Below are 25466 nucleotides of genomic sequence, written 5' to 3'. Positions count from 1 at the left end.
CACCTTCAGCAGTCACCAGAAAGGTTTCCTGCTGGCATGGCAGGCTGCAGAGGCAGTTCATCAATGTGCCCACAGAGCAGCACCCAGAGCCTGGGCAAGGGCGCAGGGACAGGCGGAGACCTTTCAGCACAACCGACTGCTCAGCCTGGCCGTGCCTGCAGCCCTCATCTCAGACATGGAGCAAATCTGCTCAACACCACCCAGGATCACACAGCCAGGATTGCCTGGGACCCCAGGGAGCTCTTCTCCAGGTGTGCTGAATCCCCTGAAAGCCCTGATCAGAACAGCGGTCTTGATACTTTGAATTTCTTGCCAGTCCACAGACTCACAGGTTATGTTCAAGCTCCTCACCCCCCTGGGTTCATCTGTGACCTCCCAAATACCCAGACACTTAACCCCCAGCTCCCGGGCTCCCACTTGGCTTTGAGCCCTCCTGCTTACCTCTTCAGACGTGCCTGGCAGGGAGAGAGCAGCTTCTGAAGGAAAAAAACAAGCCCCTGACTGCAATATCCCTGCTTCTGTCCTCGTGAAAAAAGCCACAGCTTTGGGTTAGTTCCCTCGTTTTTCAGCTCCTGATCTAACACTGACTCCACCTGACACACCGAAAATACAGAGAGGGCTCCCGGCCTCTTACACCTCTCATTCAGTCCTTCCACCGTGCCCCAGCCCAGCAGGACAGCGTGGGCTTTTCCCAGGCGATTTACCTGTCAGGGACAAACCACATCCCCACGGGCAGAATTAGCCCCTTTAGGATTCAAAGAGAGCCTGTCTCCACTCAAGGCCCCCCTGCAGTGAGGCTCAACCTGGAGCTAAAAACCTAACCCTGAATACAGAGGTGGTCAAGTGCTGGTTGATCCCCTGGGGTTGAAGGGGTTTGGAAACCCTCCCAGCCACCCCATGAGCAGCTCCACACTGATGCCTGCGCTCCCCATCACCACCAGAGCAGCCACGTGGCTGCACCAGACCCTTCCTCATTCAGGCCAAGGCTGGGCTCTGCCCTAGTGAAGATAAACAGCAAATTCACAGGGAATTCACTTTGTGTTTTCGCAGCCGGGTGTGGAGCAGATCTGGTGATGCTCGCTGGGATGATGCGTCTGATTTAATATGCTAAAAACAACAACGGTTCAAAGCTGCTATGGCCTCACAGAGCGCTGGGCATGATCACACTGCCTGGGGAAATCAGGCAGTGAAAGAGGGTGCCTATGGCTGGCCCGTCTTAAAATAGCTTCCTTGGAAAAGCTGGAGCCACTGATTGGGAGACAGCACCTCTGATGGCTCTTAATCAGTGCTCGCTTCAAAGTACAAAGAACCGAAGCAACTTTTTCATCTTCGGTCTGATATGACCTCCCATTAAGACCTAATAACTGCTTCTACTGATGATTAGAGTCTTAGCATTTCAACACACCCAGTGGGGATACTAGAGGAGCGTGAAACAGCTCGAGAGATGGAGGATGACTGCTGCGGGCAGATGGCATTGGATGGAAATATCGACCCTTGCAGGATGATCCAGGCACACAGCACTGATACATATATTTTTTTTCAGAGATGAGGCCTTAAGAAAAGAATTTAGATTCCCTCACCATTCAGAAACAGCAGATGGGAACTTTTATGAATAAATCCAAGAGCTGGAGCTGTCTGATAATGCCGACCTTGCTGACAAGGATGAGAAACGGAAGGTTGTTCTAGTGCAGATATCAGCAGGAGCTGCAGGGATGCCCTCCTAGCAGACGGGTGAGTGAGAAACTGAGTGTGAGATATGATCAGAGAGCAGAAACCTTTCCAAGGATGATGTGCATGTGTCTACGCGTCTGGAGCAGTTCCGAATCGATTGATTGGAAAGGTGCTTCCTCGCTTTCAGCTGAATGCACTCAGATGAAAAACGGACAGTTGAATTTGGAAGCCTTTATAGCTGAAAGCGCCTTGAAAACCTCCATCCTATGTGCTAAATCAAGTTCAGGGGTAATGAAAAGGAGATTTCTAGCATATGGAGACTTGCAGTGATTTTTGAATTCCAGATGGGGAAGATGAAACTGAATAAAGTAAATCAATGAGCTCAGCTCGAAGTGTGATTGCTGCCCACAGGGAACGGGACAGAGCTCATCAAATGCTCTTACCTATGCAACAGATGATGTGATGGCCCGGAGCTGAAAGGTCTTGTCTGAGTCCGCTGCCAAAGATGAATATGATATTAATTTGATCTGATTAATCAGGTTTGAATCTGACAGTAATGTTTGCAGGAATTTAAACACCTTCCTCCACCTGAAACAGTTCTCTCTGTCATTAGCTTCCACGTACAGCCTGTCCTAATTGCTTTTGCACAGCAGACTTTCTGAGACAGCATCAAATGCTCTATTAAAATCTAAATATATTACCGCAGCCTCTTCCAGCATCAGTCACTGCACCACAGCAGAGGCAGGGACAGCACTCAGAACTGGCATTTCCCTTCACCTCTAACTCCGTATTATTAGCTAAAGAAGGAGAATAATAAAAGAGCGATTAGGAAAAGCATCTCCTAAAGCCATGGCTTATTGTGCTGGCGTTGCTGCCAGAAAAGCACAGAGAACTCTGCCTGTGAGGACCTCTGTTTATGTGGATATGGAGGTGTCTGGAGGTTTTTCTTCCCCACTGGTTGTTCCATTCCCAGTGGAGGGAGGCGTTGGGTGTGTGGGGCGGCCGGGCTGAGCCCTGCTGTGCTCTCCCCATCCCACTGCACAGGCACTTCCAGGCAAGTGCAGCAAAACAACCCTCACGTCCTGGCCAGGAACATCTTGAGGTGGGAAAAGACAGAGCCCATCCAAGTGAAAGGTTTGATGTTCCTTCCTTTAACTGGAAGGCAGATATGTGGGAATAAACGTAGTGGTGTTTGTCTCAGAAGCCTCACCTCTCTCAGGTACATATGCCCCGTGTTTGGGCTTCTAATAAGCAGAGAGCCAGCAAGGTTTTAGCCTTTATCTGTGAGTATTACAGCAGCAGACGAGAAAATAAATTTGCTTTACGCTTTACCAGCAACTCAGAGAAATAGGAAAAGATTTCCTTTGGCTTTTGCTCCCCTCCATCCTCCACGGGGCTCAGACTCAAACCCAGCATCCGTCAGAGCCTGCGCTCGCTCGCATCGGAGCCTGGGGGTCATCGGAGTCAGCACGGCTGAGGCACCTGCTGCCCCCAGCCCTCGTGTTCCTGTTTAAGCTTCCCAAACACAGGAACACCACCGCAGGCCAGAGGCTGCTCACCGTGGCAGGGACGGGGAGCTCGGGGTCGCAGGCCTTATGGATCATGCCGAGACCAACACAGCTTCTACCTGCAGCGAACAGCAGAAGCACGGGACACGCAACCAGACAACGGGCAGGGTTATTTCCCCAGCAAATTCTCCCCTGCAAAATGTGGATCGGGGATTCCTGCCTCAGAGCTCAGCTCTTTGCATTTACCTTCTATTAGTTTTGTATTTTTTTTTTTGTTCTTTTAATGAGTTTCTCCAATAGCTTCTTTTTTTTTTCCTTCCTCGGGGTGCAAACACCCCAAGCACCAAGCGGTCATGCCAACCTCCTGGCAATGCTGTCTGGTGGGATTAAGGCTTTCTGGCAGAGAAATAAGCCCTGGGTGAAGAAGCTGATCGCTTCAAGGGACTCTGCTCTGCTGGGGCCTTTCCCCATCAAACCTGCAGTGAGCCTCTTGTTTGACAGCAGCAGTGCTGGTGCTGGAGGGGCACAGTGAAGCAGCCCCCAGGCAGCAAGGGGTGGGTGAGGATACAGGCGTGAAGGTTCCCTAACACATCACTGCACACATTTTAGGGGCAGGTCCAATACTATCCATGCGTGAGTCTGCAGCAGAAGTCCTGGTCCACGGGCGGGTGTTCCCAGCCCCACAGAAACCCCATCTCCCCCACCTCATGAAGACCCATGCTGTGGGAAGGCTGGGAGAAAGGAAGGAGCCCTCGGGTTTCCATTTGGCTGTGCTTTCCCAGGCTGTAAATCAGCCAGCGAGAAGCCTCGAGGGTAAAACAGCCCCATAAATTCCTCGGCAATACAGCACTGCACCAGACCTGTTCACAGTCTGACAACTCTGAGCGACACCGTGAGCATTTGGTGTGAATGGAGACCTCAGCTTGGGCTCAGGATTTTGAAGACGTGCTAACGTGATCATCCCTCACACGTTCACTCCCCAGCAGGGGATTAATCCACTGCTTCCCCTGTGGCAGATGCACTGCCTGCCTGGTTTTATGGGAACTGCTTGTGTTAAGGGCATCTTTTGCTACCAGGACAGGGAAGGAAAGACCCCGGTGCTACTGCAGCGTGTCAGAAAACACAGCCACCGGAGGCAGAGGGCTCCTGCACACAGTGTTTGCAGCGTGACAAATCGCTGCAGATGTTTTCCAAACACCCTGGCCGAGTCTCCTTGACCCCGAGACTCACCCCACAGCACAGATCTCCTGGCTGAAACACCCTTCTCTCCCCACACCACAGCACCTCGCTTCCTTCCATCCTCACGGCCAAGCAGGCTCCGTGGGGAGCCAGACCGGGTTTGGACACCCTGTGCAGAGATCCCCCTCGCTGTGGGCCAGAGCTTCATCCCCTGCTGTGGACGGGCAGCCCCACAGTGCCACAGACCCCCTGTCCTGCCCGTGGCCAGCTCTGTGCTCCAGCACTGCAGCCAGAGCCTCTGGAGGAAGACTCATCACCCCATCGGGCTGCAGCATGAGCAGGCGCTGCTGGAGCCCACACAGCAAAGAAACCCAGCTGCCAGCACCCTGCGTGCCCCCCACGGGGGTGTTGCCTGCCCCAAACTCCAGGCCGATAGTGGAAAGTGCTGTTCGGACACCCCACGCCTCAGGAGACCACTTTTGGAAAGATATTCCCTCCTCTTTCTGCATCTTCCCACTGTTTCCAGCATTAACATCCCGGCCAGTTTCACAAAGCTGTTGCTTGTCCCCATTTCACAAACGCCTGCAACCTGTGACCTGCAGCTCGGGAACATGCCTGGGGACTGACACGGCACCGCCGGGTACCCCAGGGAGATCCACGTGCCCCCTGCACACAGACGTCCCTCGCTCCCAGCTGCAGACAGCCTCTTCCCAGGGCGTTCTGCGTCCCTTTCCCACATCTCGCTGATAGCCCTGCGAATTCTGCAGGGATTTCACTTGCAGCAAAATACAGGGTTTGGGAATCTATTTATAACCCACGTTTCCCACAGATTAATTTCCTGGAGTCTTTGCTCCAGAAAGATGACAACAAGGGCTGAAGAAGGATCTCTGGATATTTATGCATTTTTACAGCAGCACAGCAACATCCACAGGCTCGCGCTGGAATTACTGTGAGGCTTTCCCCTCCCTCCCTCCCTTGGCTCAAACAAGAACATTTTGGGACCCAGAGAAGAGTGTGTGTCAGTTCCCCAGTCCTTAAGGTGTCTCTCCAGAACCTGAGGTGTCTGTGTGGGACATTACCCTGGGGTATACAGGGAGGATTTTCCCATGTCGGCTCAGCAGATGCTCTCATCTCTAAGGGCAGCACGCAGGAGGACTATGGCTGGGATAATATAATAAAGTTTGTGTAGGTTTATTAGGGATTAGCTGCCAGACGCAGTAGTCTAACAGGATCGTTTAGGACTCTCCAGCACAGAAATAAGCACTGGGTGAAGAAGCAGTTCACTTTAGGGAATCTGCCCTGCTTCAGTCTCTTACTTTTTTTTCCTTGGTGTTCATCCAAGTGTGATGCCTGCTTGAATTTTACCCTAGGGACTCCTGCCATGATGGACTCTGGGCTGAGTTTTCAAAGGCCTTTAGGCACCCAGCAGGAGACCCAAGTGTATGGACAGCTATATTTATTAGCTTCCAGGCATTTGACTGTTGGGCCATCAGTAAAGAAGGAATATGGATTGCAGAACAGTACCGGGTACCCGTCAATCTAAGCAAAAAATGCTGACACCATAACTTCCCCCATATTTCACCTACACAAAACACATTACCAGTGCAGGGACTGAAAACAACTGGAGCAGCTGCCACTTCGACATTGCACAGGTATTTTAACCTACTTGTCTTTTGCAAATAGATCTTTAAGTAGTAATTAGCATCAACTTAAATGTTATTTAGCGTGTGCTGTATCACAGCACCCAGCATTTTCCCAGCAAGCACTAACATGAAATAGGAGGATGGTTTAGACTCTGTTAGTTTCAAACACAAGCACTCAGTCCTGGCCTAAATGTCTCCTGTGCCGGCACATCAGGGCAGTGCTGGGTCAGGGCTCACTGCTTCGTGAACAGAATGCTGCTTTTTGCTCTTTACCCCTTCTACCAGGAGCTGCTGTCAATGAAAAAAAAAAAATTAGACACGATTACCTTGGGTTTTGCCAGATGAGCCACGGGAAAGGTGACCAGCCACAAGAGAAGGTCCCACTGGGTTTGCTCAGCAGCTGCAAGGCTCCACAAAGGGCAGCAGGAGCTGGTGGCAGAGGTGCAGACAGAGCAGGAGAGGGGCTGCTCACACAGGATGAGAGCACTCTTAGGGCAGCAAGGCTGCTCTGTCATGGGCAGGTCTCGAGCTTCAAGTGCTAGCAGAGTGCTTTGATCCCTGTCAGAAAGCTCCTGCTCCCCGCCTGCTAATTATCACCTCACCCCACCTCTTGCAGCACAGTTTCGCTCCACAGCTTAACGATCGCCACGCTGGCTGCTGCTGGAAGGGGCAGCTCCGGCCTCACCCTCCTGACACGCCACCCCTCTGGTGGCAATGCTGCTCGCCCAGCCCTGCTCCGACTCCAGGCCAGGGCCAGGCTCTAGCAGGGGTGGCACAAAATGGCCACCTGTCCTTCTTCCCAGTGGAAGCGTCCTTTCCAGCCTTCTTCCCAACATCGCAGCTTTCTTAGCCTCGGCAGGCATCCCGCTGCCTGCACAAAGCTCTGGAGGGGTCGCAGGCCTGGTTCATCTCAAATGCTGAGTGAAACTTGGTGGTGGGAGCCTTCCTTTCTCAGCATTTCCAAACCACGGAGATGTGATGCAGAAGCTGGTGACATCAGATCAAGCCTCCCGTGACTTTCCTACAGTACAGCGGACTGATCTTCTTTCCAGCTGTTTCTAATGGCTTAAATGTCAACAGCATGCAGGTGCCGAACGAGATCTGTGCCTCACCTCCTGCAGCACGTGGTGGCTGCAGCAGAGGCAGAACCACCCCTCAGCAGCTGTCCTGGCACCACATCTGCAACCGGCTTTGAAACCTCCCTGGGAGAAAACCGTGGCAATAATTCTGCCTCAAGATGGGAGTCAGGAGACGCTTTGGTGCACTTGGAGTTGGGATGAAACAATCGGTTTGGCCAAAAATGCCTGTTGTTTGCACCAAAATGCCAATTATAGCACATGTGGTGATTCCAAGCCCTTTCTGTCCACAAGGCCTGCAGGAGCTCTGTGACCTGACCGGCACTCCGGGTAGCGCCACGGGGCCCCTTGGCCCATGGAGGCACAGGCTGGGTGCTGCTTGGCCTCGGAAAGCCGAATCGCTGGGTGCTGTGGCAGTGAACTCAGCCCGGTGGGAGATGGACACAATTCTCTGGTTGTTGCAGACTTTGCAGAAATCCATTCTTTGCCCACCCCAGGTGCACAAACGGCTTCTGGAGGCAGGCTGGGACGGTGCGGGGGCAGCCTAGGACCCTGTGCCATCAGTTCAGTTTTACTGACATAAAAACAAGGCGAGGGGCTTCCAGTCCTGGCTCCACAAGCGCTGGGGGGGCACCGACAGCCCCCGGCTTTCTCTCCACAGGAGCCTGCAGTTACGGGGCGGCGGGGCAGCCCCGCACACCCCATGCTGGGCACTCAGCCCTGCGAGGCGAGGACCCCTCAGGCTCCCCCCAGGGGCACCTCGCCCCCTGCACCCCGAGAGCTCCGCGCTGCGGGCGGGCAGGGCCGGGCCGTGGCGGCCGGGGGCGGGCGGCGCAGCGGGGCCGCCCCGGAGCTCTTGGGCGGTGCTCCGCGGGCTGGGGCCGCCCTTCCCCGGATCTCCCCGGCCTCGTACAGGGCCTGGCCGGGCAGGACGGAGCTGGGGAAGCCCAGCAGAGCGGGGCCATGCTGCCTGCGGGCTGCGGGAGGCGGTGAGCGGCTGCGGGAGGGCGCGGGGCTGGGTGGTGGCGGAGGCTGGGGCTGACGGCCCCGGATGGGCTTTGCAGGCTGGCGGCGGCGCTGGTGGAGGCGCTGGGCGGCGGAGCGGAGCGGCGGAGGGAGCTGGAGCAGCGGGCGGCCAGGAGCCGGGGCCTCCTGCGGCGGTGAGTGCGGCCCCGAGCCCGGCCGGAGCCCCCGGGTCCCCCCGCAGCCCCCGGGCTGAGGCTCCCGGGGGTGCAGGGAGCGGGCAGGGGGTGTGTGGCAACGCCGTGTGCTCTGTGTGCACCCCCCCGTGCAGGGCCGGCCAGGACGATGAACAGCCCAAGACAGAGGCCAGCTCCAAGGATGGATGTGGTGAGCGCTTCTCTCTCCGTATGGTGTCACACAGGGCCTTGGCTGAGCCGGCTGGGGTGTTGGAAGCCCTCCTGCTGCGCTGCCTGCAAGGCTTCCTCTGCTTCTCCCTCCCACCAACACCCCCATGGTGCAGTGACCAAGATGAGGGGATTGCTGCTTGTCAGCCAAAGGGCGAGGATCTCCTTCTGTGACCCCCATCAGTGCTGGGTTTTGGGGTTTGGGCGTTTCTGCCCGCTGCTCGGTGGGTGTGTGGCCACAGCGCCTGTCGCGCCGTCCAGTGGGCTCCGCTTCGTCCCACCACAGCTGGAAGTGAGGTAATGTAGAGAGAAACGGGGATGAGTCGGGTTTGGATCCTCTGATACGTCTTCTCCTCTCACAGAGAGCAGGCCTTCACCGAAGGAGCTGGAAGAGCTGGAGCTGCTGAACAGGGCCTTAGAGAAGGCACTGCGAGTCCGGAAAAGCATCTCAAAAACTCCGGTGGAAGCCCAAGTAGCTCCTGCAGAGAAACCCGCAGGTGAAGGATCTGCTTTCGAGAATGCTCAAGAACAGCAAGTGCCTGTGTCTGGCAGAGATGTGCCTGTATCTGGCAGAGATATGCCTGTGAGCAGGGAGGCGAGGGCTGTAAGCAAAAAGCCTGCCTCTTTGAAGAAGCCCTCTCCATACCAGCTAAGAGCACCTTACAGGACTGACCCAGATGTAAAAAAAACACAACGGAGAGCCCCAGCCAGATGTGTTTCTCAGGGTCCCAGGACAGCTGGGAAGAGCTCTTCAAAAGGGGCAGCTTCCAGACAAGGAAGGAGTCATAGGCCAGCCAACAGTGCCAGTGACCAAGGGGTCTGTGCTGTGACTGAACTCCGAAACGCACCTGGGTCATCCAAATCTGCCCTCAAGGAACAGCAAAGCTCCATAAGGTATTCAGTTGGGGAAAGGAACTTGGTAGCTGCTGGCAGGCAGCTAATTGATGCAGGGAAGAAAAGCTGTGGTTCCCCTGGAGAGTCCAGCAGAAAGGAGAACCCAACAGCTGGAGGAGGGAGCACCTTACCTCAGACAGTCACCGTCCAGCAACAGGGGTGAGTGCTGGGGTGAGTGCTGGAACCTTTGTTCAGCTCTGCTGGACGTTCAGCCTGGCACATCTACCAAGTCTGCTCTGTTGTCTACTGCTCTGTAGGGCCTGCTTTGGTCTCACAGCTCCTCAGATCCTTCTCAGTAGAAAGGACCCTTTACAATTTAGACTAGCCCTGCCAGCTCCTGGGCTAGTATCCGTTTTCCCCTTAGAGACAGGTGGGACCCATCCACAGTTAGCAGCCCGGGTACTGAGTAAAGCACCCCATGGTCAAAAAATAAATAAATAATAAAATTCTGTGTTGGCTCCAGCCCCTGAGCCACGTGTTTATCAGGTGGGCTTTCCATGTCCTCTCTGTATCCCTCCCTGCCTCTGTAGGGATGGAGGAAAACACCACCTGAACTCCCTCTCCATCTACTAATCATCCCAGTCCCCTAAAGTCCTGTGTTCATAGGTTGCACGTGACTCTAGCCGTACCTGCCAACGTGCCTGTTTTTGCAATCACAAGTTAGGTTTTATTCTACTATGGAGTTAGGAGGAATATACCCAGAGGAAGCTGAAATGTTCCTTTTGCATTGCTTTGTGTCATGTGTTGCTAAGCAAAGCTGCCTTGTTGTGCTCAGGTATGGCAGTACAGCTAGGAAGGTTTGCACGTGTACACATTTTTAATGATTAGCTTCCTTGAAGGTGTTGCTTCTGTGTCTTCACTCTGCTCTGTCAGGGCTTGGTCCTGGCTCTTCACCTTGGATGAAGCACTGGTTGCTGGTGGGAGGATGTAGGAGCTCTCCTAGGCCAGCTCCTTTGATGTTTGTGGAAGCGCCTAATCCTCATGCCTTGAGGACAGGCTGCAGGCAGTGGTGAATTCCATCTCCAGGGCTTTTGACATCTTCCATTACAGCTAAATTTGTTTCAAATTTAAACAAAATGTAACTTTCTCTACGAGAAAACCAGGCTCTGCTGACCTCCAGTAGTCACAGTTAACGATTCTCTTGTTTTGCAGATGCCAGCTGAAGCTACCTCATCCCTACAGGAAAGCCTACTCCAGGAACTGCAGGTAAGCCCAGCCTGGTCAGTCCAGGCCACGGCTGCCCTCTGCTGAAGGGCTGCGAAGGAGATCTCAGGGTGGGGGAAGCCCTGGCTGGTTTCTGGGGCAGGCTGGGCATCGGCCCTGCAGTGTTGGAGCAGGAGGAGCAGCCCCACACAGGTGTCTGCAAGGCTGCTCTCAAGTGTGTGTGTATTTATGCTGATCTAGCCAGAAGTTTTACATTTGTTTTCAGAGTTTTAATCCTTGTTAATCCCCAAATTGAAAATGTACATCTTGCACGTTGAGGAGCATAAACAGAGACAACTGCGATGTTACTGCACTGGTGGTGCAAGTAGCTGGGTTTTCGGTGAGCTTGGTGCTTTCGTCTATTCTCCAGTCCCCAGGAAGGATTCTCTCACCACTTAATTCGGGAAATCTTGTGATAATTTAGCATATTTCTAATTATGTGATTTGTCCAGACATTAAGCTTAACTCTAAATCTAGTTACAGCTCTTTGTGTTACCCTCAAGAATGGCTCTTCCTGTGGGGAACTGTCATTTATCAGACAGCAATTTGTCAGATGCCCTTCAGCAAGTTGTAAAGACTTGGTTCCCTTAATTTTCCCTTGTAAATTAAGCCTTTCAGCATCCTAATCACTCCAGTACAATTTTACACTCTTCACAATTACTTTCATCTTAGTGACAAATTGAAAATAACCTTTGTGCTGAAGATCACTTACAGAGAGAATGCATCTTGCCTGGCACTCCTGGTAACTTCTGTTCTTTTCTGTTCCATTAACCTTACTATTTCTTTGCATAATGTGTTTCTGAAAACTGCATTTTCTATCATGATTTAAAAGATCCATCCAGATGGAGAGAAGACACATGCACGCTTGGGTTAGACAGTCATGTACTACATAGCTATTTTTAAGCTTCCTCCTGATGGCTCTTGCTGTTGTGGCAGGTTTGGGGGAAATGGCTGAGATGCACCAGCTCTTTAAAGCAGTCATTTGAATAAAGGATGTTTTGGGGTCTGGGCATCAGTGGGAATGTTGAAGTCTAGTTTAAATGCACCTCCATGGTAGCACTATTATTAGCATAACATTTTCTTCTAAAACCTGGTCTCTGATACAAAGTCCTGTCCAGATTACTTCGATACTGTGCTTAAACCTCTGGTTTTTGTGGCCATGATACTGGTGCATGGCTGTCATGCTTCTTGCCAAAAATGCCACTCTGTCTTTAAAAAGATAAAATAAAATTAAATAAGAGTCTTGAGGAAGTTTAGCTGATGAAGGAATCGTGGTGGTAAAAGCTAGGGTGAGCGTTTGTCCTGTCTGCTCTACCACAGTAACTTTTTTGTACGCATTTGCTAAAAGAGAAAATGTACAGAAATGCAAGGGACTCGTCCCCCACCCCAAGACAAAAATGGAAGCTTATTATGTTTCCTGTGGGATAAAAGCACATGTAGGGAAATGCAGCAGAATTACTGATGTGCTGCAGGTTCACGTTCTGTTTTATGGAAGTGTGTTGTCTCTTCTGCTGGCTGCAAACCCTGTGCCTCAAACCAAGCTGAGAGAAAGGACACGGTGTTTTGCAGTGTTTGAAGCTTTCTGTAGGGTGTTATTGTCGGTCTCATACCAGTCTGAAAAACTGAGTGGCTAGTGAACAGCCACTTTGTCTAGTAGAAGAAAGTGGCGAGGAAGATGCTTGTGTTTGAAGTGCTGATGTGGTATCGGTGTGTCACAGCTCAGTGTGAGCGCTGTCCTTCATAGCACAGCATAACTCTTCCACGTCCTGTCCCTTTTGAATTTTCAGGGCATGGGAGAGAAGTCGTCTCTGCCAAACAAGTGCAGATGCAGCAGCTGCAAGGAAGCGTTTTACAGAGAGGATCCAGACTACTGTATCCTTCCTCAGCTCGCCACCTCCTTTCAAGAGCATGTGGTGCAGTGCAGCAAGCAGCAGGCTCAGGAGGTATTTCCATTTGGAGAGTTACACCTCCAGTAACGGCAGGTTAAGTCCAGTCTGTAGGAAATATTTTTTCTTTTTCATAGTTTTTCATAGCTTTTGAATAGTTATAAAACTTGGTATCCAGACAAACAAGGCCACGAGATAAAGAGGCCCTGGACAGCTGTGCTGTCCTCTCCTGCTGTCTGCAAATGATCCTTCATGGGCCGCTTACCCTCTGCCACTGCCCCTAATCCCAGCTGCCTGGGGCTCAAAGTAGTGCACAGGGTTTGTGCTGTGTAATGTTCCTTAAGCTGCTGCTGTTTGAGTTTTGTTCACCGATGCCAGCACTCAGTCCTGCGGAGATAGAGGAGGAGTTAAAGGTCCTCCAGGATGTCCCGTCCCTTCTGAGACAGTATGTGGAAGCTGAGCCTGCAGGTAAGAAAAAGGGGAAACAGGAGAGGAGGGCAGAGCATGGAGTAAGGATGATTTGGGTGGGTTCCAATTCGATGCATCTTTTGCTCTTGGTGTGTGACAGACATCAGGGACAGGGACAGGAGCCTTCTCTGTCCAAAGTACGGGCTGGTTTAACCCAAGGTCACTCCAGGAGGTGGTAAGTGGAGAGAAGTTACAGTATGCTCATGCTGGTTTTCCTCTGCTTCTCTTCTAGACCATCCCACTCTGCAAAGAGAGTATGAAAGCCTGCTAACCTTGGAGGGTTTGCAAAGCACAGTCTCCCAGTGCTTGCGTAAGCTGCAGCTTCTGCAAGCAGGTGAGCCAGCCCTTGTGTTTGTGGTCAGGTGTGAATGTGGCCAGCTGTGCTTGAACTGTGGGTTGCCCTCTGTGTTCAGAGCATTATGGACCAACATCATTTTTTTCCTGGTTATCATCCATGGTAAAGTAGTTCGTAAAACCCTCTTTAGTGGCAAGTGAAGCCACGGTACCTGTTTGCCACCCATCTGTGTTTGGGAGAGGCTCGAAAGTTTTACCTGGTGCGATTCAGAAGAGTTGGTGACGAAACCATCGAGAGACTGGGGACGCTGCATGCCGTAACTTAAGATGTCCCCATCGTGCCATGTACGAGGAGCTTACCCTGACAAGTCCAATGTCATTAGTCATTAATTTCTAGGGACACTAAGTAGATGACAAGTTCTGTGAGTACAGGTTTAACGTGCATATTCCTGTCTCCTGCCAATTCTTCACCCTGACAGCTGTTGAGTCCCAGAAGAGGCTGCACCCAGACTGCACCGGGGATGTAGGAAGCTGCTGTCCCGCCTGTGTTCCTGCCAGGGGTCGGTCATGTGGTGGTGCAGGCACGCTGGCTGTGCCTCTCCTCTGGTACTCCAGCTTCCAGGAGCTGAGGGACCTGTTTGCCTTGAAGCTGCAAGTGTCGATGCTGCACCAGGAAATTGCCTTACAAAAGGTGAGTCTTTAAGGTTGTTAACGCACTCTTAGGGCAAGTATAGGGCAAGAAAAGGGCAACTGTGGTGCAGAAGTTGGGATGCTGGATCGTGATGGAGGAGCAGTAGTACAGCAGGCTCTCCCAGTGGTGTTTCTGTGTTTATGCTTCACTCTGTCCCATGAGTGCCTCACTTTGCAGATAGCCAGACTTACTCTTTTAAGACCACAGCAGAGCGCTTTCAGTGTCAGACCCTTTTTTTAGCCACTCTTTTGGAATAAGGCAGTGGAGGATGTTGGAAGTGCTTGGAGATTGCTTTTGGCAGACCTTTATAGTCCCCCTTTAAATTTCAAACCACTGTGCTGCTACTCTTGACTCTACCTTCCTGAGACTTCCTGTAAGAACATGAAAGGAGGTCAGCTTCTCCACCAGAGAGCTTGCTGCACAGAGATCATTTGTTCTTCTCAACCTCCAACAGCAAAGGGCAGAGATCTGTGAAATCACATCTACCCTCTTCCTCTGAGATAGATCAAAGGCTATGTCAATGACAGAGTCTTTGGAAAAGCAGGGTATTTTTAATAACTTGAGGAAGAGTTATTTGTAAGTGGCCATACTTCCCTTTCTGGCTGAAGATGGACTGTTGCTTGTTTTCAACAGGGCTTTTAGTGCTATATCCTTGATTTACGGGTTGTGAGATCTTTGCTATCCGTGTGCCCATAATGTAGTAGTTACTGAAGCCTGATGCTTCATCGACTGGCCCTATTTCCTCTGCATCTGTATTTAAATAGATGCTTTGTGTTAGGTGAGCGCTGAGTATCTGAAGCAGCTCTGTGTAGAGTATGTGAGATAAGTAAAATTATTGGGACAGGTGAAGTAAATGGACATGGTACAAGATAAATGTACTGGGAAATGTGCTTCATGTTTCTGGGCCAGCCCTGTCCATTGCCTTTCTGTAGAGAAACAGCAAGAATCATAAAAAGTCCTGGTCCTGTTAACTCTTAGCTTGTCTTTGGTGTAGGTCTGTTTTCCTCTATCCTTCTGCATTAGGAGCAGATCAAGGGGATGGAAAAGAGAAGGGTGTTTCTCATAGCAAGTGGGGGAATGTAGCACTTCTTGTGCCAATTTTCTCCTTACGTCCACAAATCTTAACTCTTTCCAGAGATTAGCAACTGTGCTCTGTCCCTGTTTCCTGCAGAGGTTTGTAGAGGACTGGAGAGGGGAACCCCTGCAGATGTCCTGTACCCTGTTCTGTTTGGGTCTTCGTTTCCACCACTGAACCACACTTTGAGGGACGTGATTGTCACATGCAATTGATTGTCCACTCTTCTCCTGGGAAGCCAGCGTGCCTAGTAGACTGTGGAGTTTTAATGAGCAGACTGCTTGGTGCTCATTAGCAGATACTAGCTGAAAAATTCCCAGGCAAAATGCCTTTCTGAGTGTTAATTCAGGACTGGGGCACTAAAGGGTAACTTTGTCCTTCAACAGGAAGTACACTTCTGCTTGGGTTGGCAGTCCCAGCCATCATCCCAGAGCTTTGTGCTGCTAATTATACTGTGAAAGGCCAATGGTCATTTGGGAGTGTGGACTGAGATCACGAGCTAGGCTTAATAAGCCAGGGGTCAGATCAAGGAAAGTCAGACAGCTCTAGCATCCCCAGCAGCATCCCTGTTCTGCATGGGCTGGAGTTGGCCTCTTGCCCACCTGTCTTGTATTAATGTGACCCAAGTGGGAGGAGGCAAGAGCAATCAGTCGTAAATGAGCTGAACTTAGCAGTGGGTGAGTAAGCTGTTGGCTGTGTGGTTGCAGAGCTCCCAGATCAACTTCGTACGTGCTTGCTTTGAGTTTCTTGCAGAGAGCTGATCTCATCCCAGCGCTGGGCCTTCTCTGCAGCACGGTGCTGTCAGAGCCCGCAGAAGAAAAGCGCTGCCACTTATCTCGCTGGCTGAGGAGCACTGGGTGGCTGCTGGTGTGCTTTATGAGCAGGGGATGAACAGCTCTGTCGCTGTTAAATGTGACAAAAGAAAGCATTTATCTGCCAGTTAATGTGGTATTACTCATACTGCTCTGGTTAGCTCTTGCTTGTTATGCAGCCACTTCAGTTCCAGGAATCCTAGAAGCGCACCCTGGCCCTGCTCTGGTGACGTGTCTTCTTTGTTCCTGCCCAGCTCACGATGACAGAACTGCTGCCTGTCCTGGAGTCCGAGGCATGCCCAGAGGCCTCTGCAGCTCAGCTGTATCGGGCGATTTACACCCAGCTCTGTGAAGGCGGCAAGCGATTCCCTGTGCTGGTGAGAGATGAGCTGGCAGACTGATTGGTGAGAACCTCCTACCAGCCATTCACGTAACCAGAGACAGTTTTAAGCAATAAATCTTCACCAATAACTTTTTTTTTTTTTTTTTTACTCTGCTTGTTTGTCTGACTAAAGGAAACTAAATTCCTGGCTTTTGCCTTTTCTTTGTCTGTGAGTTTTACAACCTGATAATTCTGAGGCTCTCTGAAGCGTCAGAAACCTTCAGTGTTTCCATGGGTAGTGGTGTTGGCTTTTCTTCAAAGTCTTCCAAGGTCTCTCTGTCCAACTAGCTCTGGATTCTTGACCTCCTCAGCCACGACACTGCCCTTGTATTCAGACTGTAGCTATCTGTAGGATGTAATTTATGCTGTTTGCAGTATACTGGGGGCACAGCTTTCCAGTGTCAGTAAATCCGGAGAACCCAAGGTTCTGCTTCCCTATTACTATGTCCACAAAGTGATATATAACCAGCATGATAGTTGCATGCAGTGGTGCCTCTTCAGGAACCAGTCTGGTTTCCAGACAGCCAACTGCTTGGCACCTGCACCACTCTGCAGCTGGAGCAGTCCTTTCCTTTTAGCCTTCCAGCCACATTGCTGCTCAGAGCAGGGGCCTCTTCAGGCAGTTTCACAGCTCGCCAGGCTCTTTTATAACGACTTGCACTAGCCTACAACTGAAATACTTTTGCTGGATCATCTTAGGTGGTGATGGTGCCCGAGGCAGCAGTCTGAGAAGGGTTGGGCTATGTGCACTCGGGGGAGATTCAGGGAAATCCAGCTGCAGCAGCAGAGCTGACAAAGCAGCCCGGTAGGTGGCACTCAGCGCTTTGCATTGCTGCTGAACCTGTGCTGGAGCTGTTTTCCAGAGTGACTAGTGCAATATCCTGCCCAGCTATATAAATACAGGTACTCGAGCAGTTCTGACCTTATCACCACAGGAAAACTCTGGCTTTGGTTCTTCATGCATCTTAGGTCTGCGCGTGTGGGCCCTACATCCCCAGCGTTGCTGTGTAGCAATTTAATCAGTGCTTTAGAGTCGTATGGAATAATTCTGCATTTTTTAAGTCCATTTAGAGAAGGGCCACTGCAGCATTTTAATTCTCGTTAGTTTGACTTGCACTGTATCTGGACTGAGCTGTTGGTTTGGAGTGATTTGGCTCTTCGCAATGCTGACGTTGGTCATTATTTTTTCTTGGCAGGAGATAAGGTTGTCTCTCTTTTCCAAATATTTGGCCCTTTCTGACGTGCTCCCAATTCGCTGAAAATTATCCAAATATATGAAAATCAGCACCTCTTACTTTCGCTTTTATTTATTTTTTATGGGATTGCATTTGTTTGTTCGTATATAGGATTTCACTTCCCATGGAGCCGGCAGGTAGGGCAGCTCTGGCGTGTGCAACGGAAGCACGCAGCAGCTACCCAGGGCTGTTTGCTTTTCAGCCTGGATGTATTTTGTCTGAAGGGCTGGCTTTTTTTTCCTGCATGCATATGTGGAAGCATATGCATGAACAGATGGATGTAGAACGGAGCTGCTGTAAGGGACAGCTGTATATGACCTCTTGACTCTGTTGAAAAGGTTGTGAAAATGCTGGTTTAGCGTGATTGTGTAGGTGGGAGAGGGACGGAAGGCTTGTCCCATGTTTTTCTTCCCCCAGACCCAAGCCAGCTTTCTCTGTGTGACTAGGCATCTGCCCCTTCAAGATACCTGAAGGGGGCTGTGTGTGACGGCATGGGAATTCGTCTGAAGTCTGGGGTGAAGGAAGAAGCCAGAGGCTCTTCACCATCAGATCAGTGAGACCTGCCACCAGGCATACCAGCAGCATGGGTGAGGAGCTGCTCAGAGCAGTCTGATGTAAATTGGCAACCACAACAGGGACTGCACAGGTGTGAAAGGAGTGTGAAAAAGAGAGCAAGCCCCCAGGAACGTGAGCTCATGGGCAGGGGTTGCTTCAAGCTCAAAGGAAAGCTGAAAATGTAGGAGCGGTTGCAGAAGAGTCACCAAGATGTTGATGGCAGGTAGCTGGGTAGTTCTGTGCCTCTGGGTGCAGTGTGGTTTTGTTATGCTTCCTACACTATTTGAAAGGCATTTTATAATTTTGCCAATTTTCATAAATATGTAAGACTTTAAATCATCCGAATGACTCACTTTTTCAAATGAATCTTGTGCGATAGCAGATAGGAAGATTCAATAGCAGCTTCGCTCTGAGTTTGGGAGGTGTTGTTTTTGATAGAAAATGTGCCATTGTTACAGGAGAAAGTTATATTTGTACTTCAAATTGAGATGAAGATAGAAGACAAAATTATATTTGTGATGGCAGGAAATAGTACTACCATAAATGCAAGAAATATTTCGTGTTTTGTGAAAGTAATAGGTGATACCAGCACTGTGCAGACTTGAGCCAAGGCAAAGCACGGAGAGGGTCATGAAGTATGAGGAGATCTTACTCCTGCATGCCCCTTACAGTGGTCTTGAAAAGTTTTTGGCTTTCACTGCTGAAGAACATGAAGCCAAATTGTGGGTAGAGATGGTTTTGTTGGTGGTGGTTGGTTTGTTTTCTCATTTCTTTACAGAGCCTGCAGTATTAAAACCCTTCCAACTGCTCTCATTTCTTTTCTACCAGCTTCCTCCCTTCCTTCCCCTCTGCTGGTTTTATGCTTACTGTTTTTGTTTTTAAATATGATTGGCAAGTGGGAAGAAGAAGTGCTTCTGTCAGTGCACACTGCAGTCAGCAGACCCTCTTACGGAGTTTCACGTGCACTGGTTGTTAGGTTAGGTTTGGGTGTTTAGTGTTGAAATCTTCAAGGGTTTTACACAGCAGATATTCTCAGATATGCCATCCAGTGCTTGTGACAGCTCCTTTTTTGAGAAATACAGAACGTAGAGAGCAAGCAGCATGCATTTAGGCATACTCCATCTACTGCAGAAATAACAGGAGTCTTCCTCCTTAGGAGACAAGGTGAACCTCAGAAACTGACGTGGAGGAATATTGTTCCTCTTCCACCCTTTCTGAGGGGATCTAGCAGTGGGTGATTGCATAAAGCACGGCCTTCAGGGTCCCACCCCCGCAGCAAAAGGAGGACAGGTTTCCCAGCTGCCCAGGCATCATGGTTTGGAGAGGCAAAACCAGACCGACTGTACAAGAGAGGTGAATTTCATCAAGAAACAGTTTAAGTGGGTAAGTGTCGAACTGGGGGGAGAACTCCCAGCTCACTCCGCAGGTAACAAATTTGCTGCCAGCATTATTCTTGAAATGAGCTTTCTGTATGAGCTCCAGAGAGCAGGCTGCTTAATTAAAACACTGTATATAGTCAAGTCTGAAGCACGTAAACCTGAATCAGCCATTTGTTAGGCCGTGTGCACTCAGTTGTGCTGGTCAAGGATTATTAGAAAGGGTAGCAGGGCTTTAAAATGCTGAGTCCTTGCTTTCTGGACAGCAAACTTGTAGCGGAAGCATTGAGACACACACACACATTTTGATTTTTTTTTAAACTCAAGGCTATCTCTCCCAGAGTTACAGAAGTTGGACTGACTAACGTGGTGCCTAAATGGAAATGTTGTGCTACCAACACCCAAAATTTAGAGGATTTATGGTGGAGAAAACAGTGTGCTTATCAGACTGTCTTTAGTGCAAGAGCTTGATTTCCACCTGAAGCTTTACTGAAACCCCTTATGCCCACTTCTGATAAATTTGAAAATAAAGCTAGTGTGTTACATGTGAGTGCAAACCATGCAGAGGGTGCTGAGCGCTGGTAATGCAGGAAGCGTGGTGCTCCTCCGGTCTGTCCCAGAGTATCTAATCCTTGGTACACCGCAAGCAATGAGTTGGAAATGCTTTAATAGCCTTCTGAGAGCAGGGAGAAAGGGCCAGCATAGATTTTGGGCAGGAAGCCAGTTCACAGCTGTGCGTTTCCAGTCCGGAGTCCTCTCACCAGGTGGGGTCACTGAGAGGCTGCAGCAGATGATGGATCTGACACCACAGGCTCTTCACTTATCTGTAAAATGGAGATTGATATTATTTCATTTGCTCATTAGCTTGGTCCTGCCACATCTGTGATCTCTGGAGCAAGACATCTTTTAAGCATATACACGGGGCCTGGCACAGGTGTTTCACTGGAAACTTCCTAGTCCTCCTTTACTGTGATTTTTTAAAAAAATTGCAAAACAAAAACCCTAAGCGTGAGTCAGTCTGACATGAAAACAATTCATTAAATCGGTATTAAAATTTCTATTATCCACCATGCAGATCGAGTACTATTTTTGTAACATCAAAGCTACCATCCAGAAGAAAAGATCTATCATCGTGTTTTTAATTTGTGAAAAAAGAAGGTCTTTAGGATTGTAATCGAGAAAAATCTATTGCCTGTTAATTAATCTGAGCCCAGTCAGAGAGAAGAGGGCAAGCAGCACTGTTCTGTGTGTGCCAGAATATAAAGAGCTGGTAATGGGGGGGGATGGAATTAAAAGCAAGTTTTGAACTGTAATTTCAGAAGGCGAGAAATTACAGCAGTGGGCTATTTAGGCACGCAAACGGAGATGTTTGACTTATTTTTAGAGAGAACAAGAAAGATAATCAGTGGATCTGGAGTTAAGATGGGAAAAAGCAAATAGAAGGCAAGCTCTGAGTCAGCAGAGAAGACCAGCCCTGGAAGAAGCCTGTCTGCAATCTTTGCTTCTGGTTTCAGAGAGCAGAAGCTCCTAGCTGTGCTTGGGCTTGCTGGCTGTGTGTCTTCAGGCTTCTCCCCCTCCGGTCCTTGTGTGTTACAGTGAGAAACAAGATATTGGTCTCATTTTGTCTCCAGATTAAAAGGAGAAAACAAGGGAGACGTCATGCACGTGTTCAAGTCAGAGTGAGGTTGCTCTGTGCATTGTGAGTGAATTTTCACTGTGAATTACATTGTAGTGATGCTCTGCAGCACCTCATGACCCTTGTTCCCCTATTAAAGCTGTTCCCCTATTAAAGCTGTCTATGCAGCTGGCACACCCTCGGAACTTCGGAATTCAGAAAATTGCATTAGCTGAGGATCTTGCACTGTGTGTGCATGTATATATTTGCTTTGGGTTCTAAATTTCCAACTATCCCGTACTTCTCTATGATACGAAGTCTCTTATGGGAAACAATAACAGCAAATCTTGCTTTTGAAATTGTTGGGAGTCGCCTTCACACAAGGTGATGGGAACCTGCAGCTCTCGCTGACTTCAGAAGAATTTGGGTTTTTGCTACAAATAAGACACGTGAACAGGGCAAGAGCACCAGAATGATAATTTTTTAACGGGAGGATTTTTTAATAAAATCATAAACAGTCTGTGGCACTAATTATGATTGTGTGTTGGCTGCATAATGGTACAATGGGACAGAATTCAAATTGCTGGCTGCGGGTATGAATCAGGCGTAGTATTTCTCATATTTTAACAGGTTTGGACTGCACATAAGTCACAACACAACTGCATACTTGTGCGCCTGGAAGGCTTGCTTTTAGCATAATTAGGAAATCCGGTACGCTTAGCAAAATCCCTGCAATTATTATCAATCTTAACTACCTGGTTTTGTCTAAGAATAAATGATGCTCTTCGTCAGGGCTCATCACTACGCTCTTCTGGAGTCTTCTCTTTGAGAGTGACGAAGCTCTACAGTTGTCACGTCGTCCTTGCAAAAATAGGATTGTTTGAGTGATCTCTTATAGGACTTTGCTTTTATCCCTCACAGCAGTGCCTGAGTGCTGCAGCCTCCATTTGTGGATGATGAGTAAAGAATTTTGCTTAGGAGTGGAAGTGGCAATGTTTAGTTGTTTTTAAATCACTAATTGTAGAAAATAGCTTTTTCTACTGTACTAAGAATATTTCTTACCTGCTAGCCTTAAAACTAGCGTGCCTCCCCTATGAGTTAGGCAAGGTTTTGCCACGGGCTTGCCCAGTGCTTTGTTTAGCCCTTGGGCCAGGAAAGCAGCCAAAGCTCAAAGGTGGTAGCACGAAGTTGTCCATGGCCTCACTTCTTCAGAGGCTGAAAACTCCTAAAAAGTTGCTGTGGATCAGCTCTGGTTAGTGGGACTTGCCCATTTCTGTTTCGTACCCGGTCCTGCTGTGGTCTTAGGCTGGGGGTGCAGCGGGAGGCACGAGGGGAGGTCCCTGAGGTTGCAGAACTCCAGGAAGCAGGCATGCAGATGGAGACAGGTGGATGATGGAGTAATTTGTTTCCATCTGCTCCTGACTATATTTGAAACCTCAGGAAAGCATCCTCCTTGTAAGATGTGAATCTAATTTCAAAAGGTAGCACTATTTCTGAAGTGCAGCAGCCTCTGCAAGCCCTGGCCACCCCTCCTGCGACAGGAGATGCTCCGGTGGGGCTCACCGGCGGCGTGAGGACGTGGACCCAGAGCAGGAGGCAGATGTCACCTCGCAACTTGTCCCTGTTGCAGGAGTCTTCGTCGGAGGGGATGAAGGTGACACTTGGCTGCTATTTTCAGACCCACGCTTCCTGGTGGCTGTTGCTGCTTTATTTATTTATTTCCTTTTGCTGAATCATAGACCTGGAGAATACTTCTGAGGTCACCGGAACGCTTTCCTCAGGAGGCAAATCCCAGATTGTTTGTCCTGATGTATTTTGCTGCCTGCTTTCCGTGCCATACGGTACCTTCAAATGGAACGTGAGAGGCCACCTGCGCTTCCCTAATGAAGCTTTCCTGCTGCGACAAGTTTCTTCCCCACTTCTTATTTTAAAATTAATGGAGACCCTCGAAGCTTAACACTGCCTTTGCCATCGCTGTTTCCCCAGCTGGGCACTGCAAGCACTGAGTGAGGGCTGCATCCCCTGGCACCACCACTGCCCCCCACTCGACCCAGATCAGTTGTTTGTTTTTTTTCCCATTTCCTCCCCTGCATGCTCGCTTTTTCCAAGTTTGCAGCCTCTTAGCGCTTAAGAACTGTCCTTGCGCATTTAGGTAACTTTTGTCAGCTGAAGACAGGCAGTGATATTAAAGCTGCTGGAGCTGCAGCTCAGAGGAAGCCCCAGTCCGGGTCCCAGCTGTGATTTGGGCCACCTGTGGCAAGGGGCAGTTGCAGCAAAGCCGTTAACGCGGCATTCACCTGCTGGCACTGCACTGCGACTGTTTGCTGCAGTCAAAGTTTGTTTATCCTCGTGCAATAAATAGTTTTTCACTATTTCATGTCACAGTCTTAATTTAGGATATGGCTCATGCATTAACAGTGCCGTACCAGCCAAATACATGGCAGGATTACTGATTTCCTTACAGAGCCATAGAAGAAAATAATAATAATAATTAAAAAAAAAAAGCTTCTAAGTCTGCCTCAGTTCTTATAAACTTCTGTGGCAGTTTTTGCAGTTCCTCTTGTGGTCTGGCAGTGTCTGGTTTTCACACACCTGAGTGTCGCTGCTTCAGAGCACGCTCCTCGGGCTGCGGTTTGAAGCATTTCTCAAAGTCAGGCCCCGTGACGCTGAGCTTCGTGTCCCAAAAGTGAGAAACGGGGTGGGCACGTGCGAGCATTCCTTGTGGCTAGAGCAAGGGTGTGTGTGGACGGTGCAGCAGAGGTTATCTGTAATTATCTCTGCCCTCAGGTGGTGTGCGGTTCTTGTTTTCAGGCCTGTTACCTTCTAGATTTTTAGAAAAAAGAAATAAAGCATAATTCATACATCTGTGAACCCTTTCTTTTATGCTGTCATTAGGTGTGAGGCCACCCTGCCTGCAGTAGGACTGGTGCCAAACCCCTTCCGTGTGCTGAGGTGCCGGGTTATATTTGGTGAAGCTGGGATTGGAGCGAGGGGGCTCAGCTCACACACCGGTGCTCTGGGTGTGGGTGTCTCTGCATCCTGGCCCTGTGTTCTCTGAGTATTTCCTTGTGGGCTCCAAACTATTTTGAATCTCTGCCATCCACTTTGAAAAACAGATGCTGATATCCGTGCGTGCCCGTGCAGTTACGGGCAGCCGGCACAAAGCTGCATCCTGGCACTGGGCACGGGGTGGCAGGGGACAGCCACCCCCTCCCCTGGCCTCCCTGGGGTGCTCAGCATCCTCTTGGGCTCTGGGTTTTCCTACTTCAGAAGTGCAGTAATCCCTCAGCTTTAGAGAGAGTCTGGGTTCCTCATCCAGCCTTCAACAAGTCTGTTTCCCTCCTAGGAATCTGCATTTCTTACCCAAAAAAGCAGCTTTTCTTTGCCCGCTGAATTCCCCTCCGTCTCTTCCCGTACCTCTGAAGCAGAAGTTTCTATTTCCAGGTGGCGTGGGGGTCTTTATTTCTTGTTGTTGTTTTTCCTCAGCTCTTTGTGCAGTGCTGGTGGGCTCTGCAGCCCTTCCCCACCCGGAGGGCACCGCGGCGCAGCTCTGCCCGGCTCTCGGCAGCATCCAGCACCCGCCGTGGGGCTGTGCTGGGCGTCCTCCTCCTCGGCTCCTGCAGCGTGAGTCATCCGGGCCCAGCTGCGCTTTTCTCTCCTGTAGGAAGAGGGAGGTGGCACAGGCGAGTCCCTATTTCTGCCATGAAAATTGCACCCTTCGGCTCGCCGCAGGAGGAGCGCGGAGGGTGCGGGCGGAGGAGTCCGTCTGCCACGGAGCAGGGTGCAAAACAACAACCAAAAAAAAAAAAAAAGGCAAAAGAACAGGCTGACACCGTTGCTGCCCAGCTTGAAGCTGTTTCCTCTTTCCCTGAGAGCATGTGGGGGTTTTGCAGAAATCTGCCGTGCAACCGGAGAAAAATCTGCCCGATTTTGGCCTCGGGATGGAGAAGGGCGAGTCCGTGGGGCTGCTCTTTGAAGGCAAGGGAAAGAAATTTCCTGGAGGTGACCCTGAGCCCTGCGCAGCTCTGGCCTCGTCCTGCCGAGGCATTTTGCTTTTCTGTTCAAACAAGAGGGCAAAACCAGGACACCTCTGCGATGCATGGCCTCTGCTTTTTCACTGTTCAAAGAGCGATTTTCTTTTAAGCTGTTTTTGGAGTATTAGGAGGTCCCCGTGGGACACGAAGGCTGCGCTCTCTGGGTGCAGCGGGGGCTTTGCTCCTCTGCTTGGAAGTGCTGCACCTGCTGGGAGCGGGGAAAGTCCTCATTCCCCTGGGGTGCTGTCCTCAGGGCTGCAGCTCCCCATGCTCCTTCCAGCCCGAGCTTTGGGGTGGGAGCAGGGGCTGCTGCGGTGTGCAGGGCTCCCGGCACCCCTGGCTGGCGCTCCCAGGCTGCTTGTGCAGCAAAGCTCCAACAGCACAGCAGAGAAAGGTCCTGCAAAATGAGCTGGCAGAAGAAAAGCATCCCTGGGGCAGGTCAGCAGGGTGCCTTGGCTGGGGGAGATGTGCCAGGCCAGGGGGGGCTGTGCCGGGGTCCAGG

At 50.3% G+C, this 25466-nt stretch overlaps 2 protein-coding genes across 9 annotated transcripts in view; one reads left to right on the top strand and one right to left on the bottom strand.

Annotated features, from left to right (window-relative positions):
- The window catches only part of LOC101801820 (ankyrin repeat and fibronectin type-III domain-containing protein 1), a 190783-nt gene extending 183186 nt beyond the window's left edge, over positions 1 to 7597 (bottom strand). The window contains exon 1 of one of the 3 annotated variants that reach the window (XM_072024041.1): positions 6328 to 7597. In XM_072024041.1, the coding sequence (XP_071880142.1) occupies positions 6328 to 6516 (189 nt within the window). In that variant the 5' untranslated portion in view covers positions 6517 to 7597. The remainder of the gene's footprint in view (positions 1 to 6327) is intronic. The other 2 variants (XM_072024043.1, XM_072024040.1) reach the window with 2 other exon arrangements.
- Positions 7598 to 7765: 168 nt separating this feature from the next.
- TEDC2 (tubulin epsilon and delta complex 2) lies at positions 7766 to 24560 on the top strand. Of its 6 annotated transcripts, XM_072024069.1 has the most exons (11): positions 7766 to 8066; positions 8142 to 8237; positions 8807 to 9497; positions 10491 to 10544; positions 12329 to 12413; positions 12787 to 12895; positions 13128 to 13229; positions 13669 to 13880; positions 16022 to 16171; positions 22561 to 22584; positions 22670 to 23793. In XM_072024069.1, the coding sequence occupies exons 1-9, from the start codon at positions 7781 to 7783 to the stop codon at positions 16166 to 16168; spliced, it is 1782 nt and encodes a 593-aa protein (XP_071880170.1). In that variant the 5' UTR covers positions 7766 to 7780; the 3' UTR covers positions 16169 to 16171; positions 22561 to 22584; positions 22670 to 23793. The 6 variants fall into 6 exon arrangements, with proteins under 6 accessions (XP_071880170.1, XP_071880169.1, XP_071880168.1 ...); XM_072024068.1 differs by lacking the exons at positions 22561 to 22584; positions 22670 to 23793 and adding an exon at positions 24417 to 24560; XM_072024067.1 differs by having other exon boundaries at positions 22561 to 23793.
- The last annotated feature ends 906 nt before the right edge of the window (positions 24561 to 25466 follow it).

This window comes from Anas platyrhynchos, chromosome 15, assembly GCF_047663525.1.
Source record: "Anas platyrhynchos isolate ZD024472 breed Pekin duck chromosome 15, IASCAAS_PekinDuck_T2T, whole genome shotgun sequence".
Lineage (NCBI taxonomy): Eukaryota > Metazoa > Chordata > Aves > Anseriformes > Anatidae > Anas > Anas platyrhynchos.
The sequence above is the reverse complement of the archived record's forward strand: the minus strand, read 5'-3'. Positions and strand labels throughout refer to the sequence as shown.

Coding starts and splice junctions, on each gene's coding strand:
- TEDC2 (XM_072024068.1), top strand. CDS start 7,781: ATGCTGGGCACTCAGCCCTGCGAGGCGAGGACCCCTCAGGCTCCCCCC. Junction 10,545..12,328: donor GCCTACTCCAGGAACTGCAG/GTAAGCCCAGCC, acceptor TTGAATTTTCAG/GGCATGGGAGAGAAGTCGTC. Junction 12,896..13,127: donor TGTGGAAGCTGAGCCTGCAG/GTAAGAAAAAGG, acceptor CTTCTCTTCTAG/ACCATCCCACTCTGCAAAGA.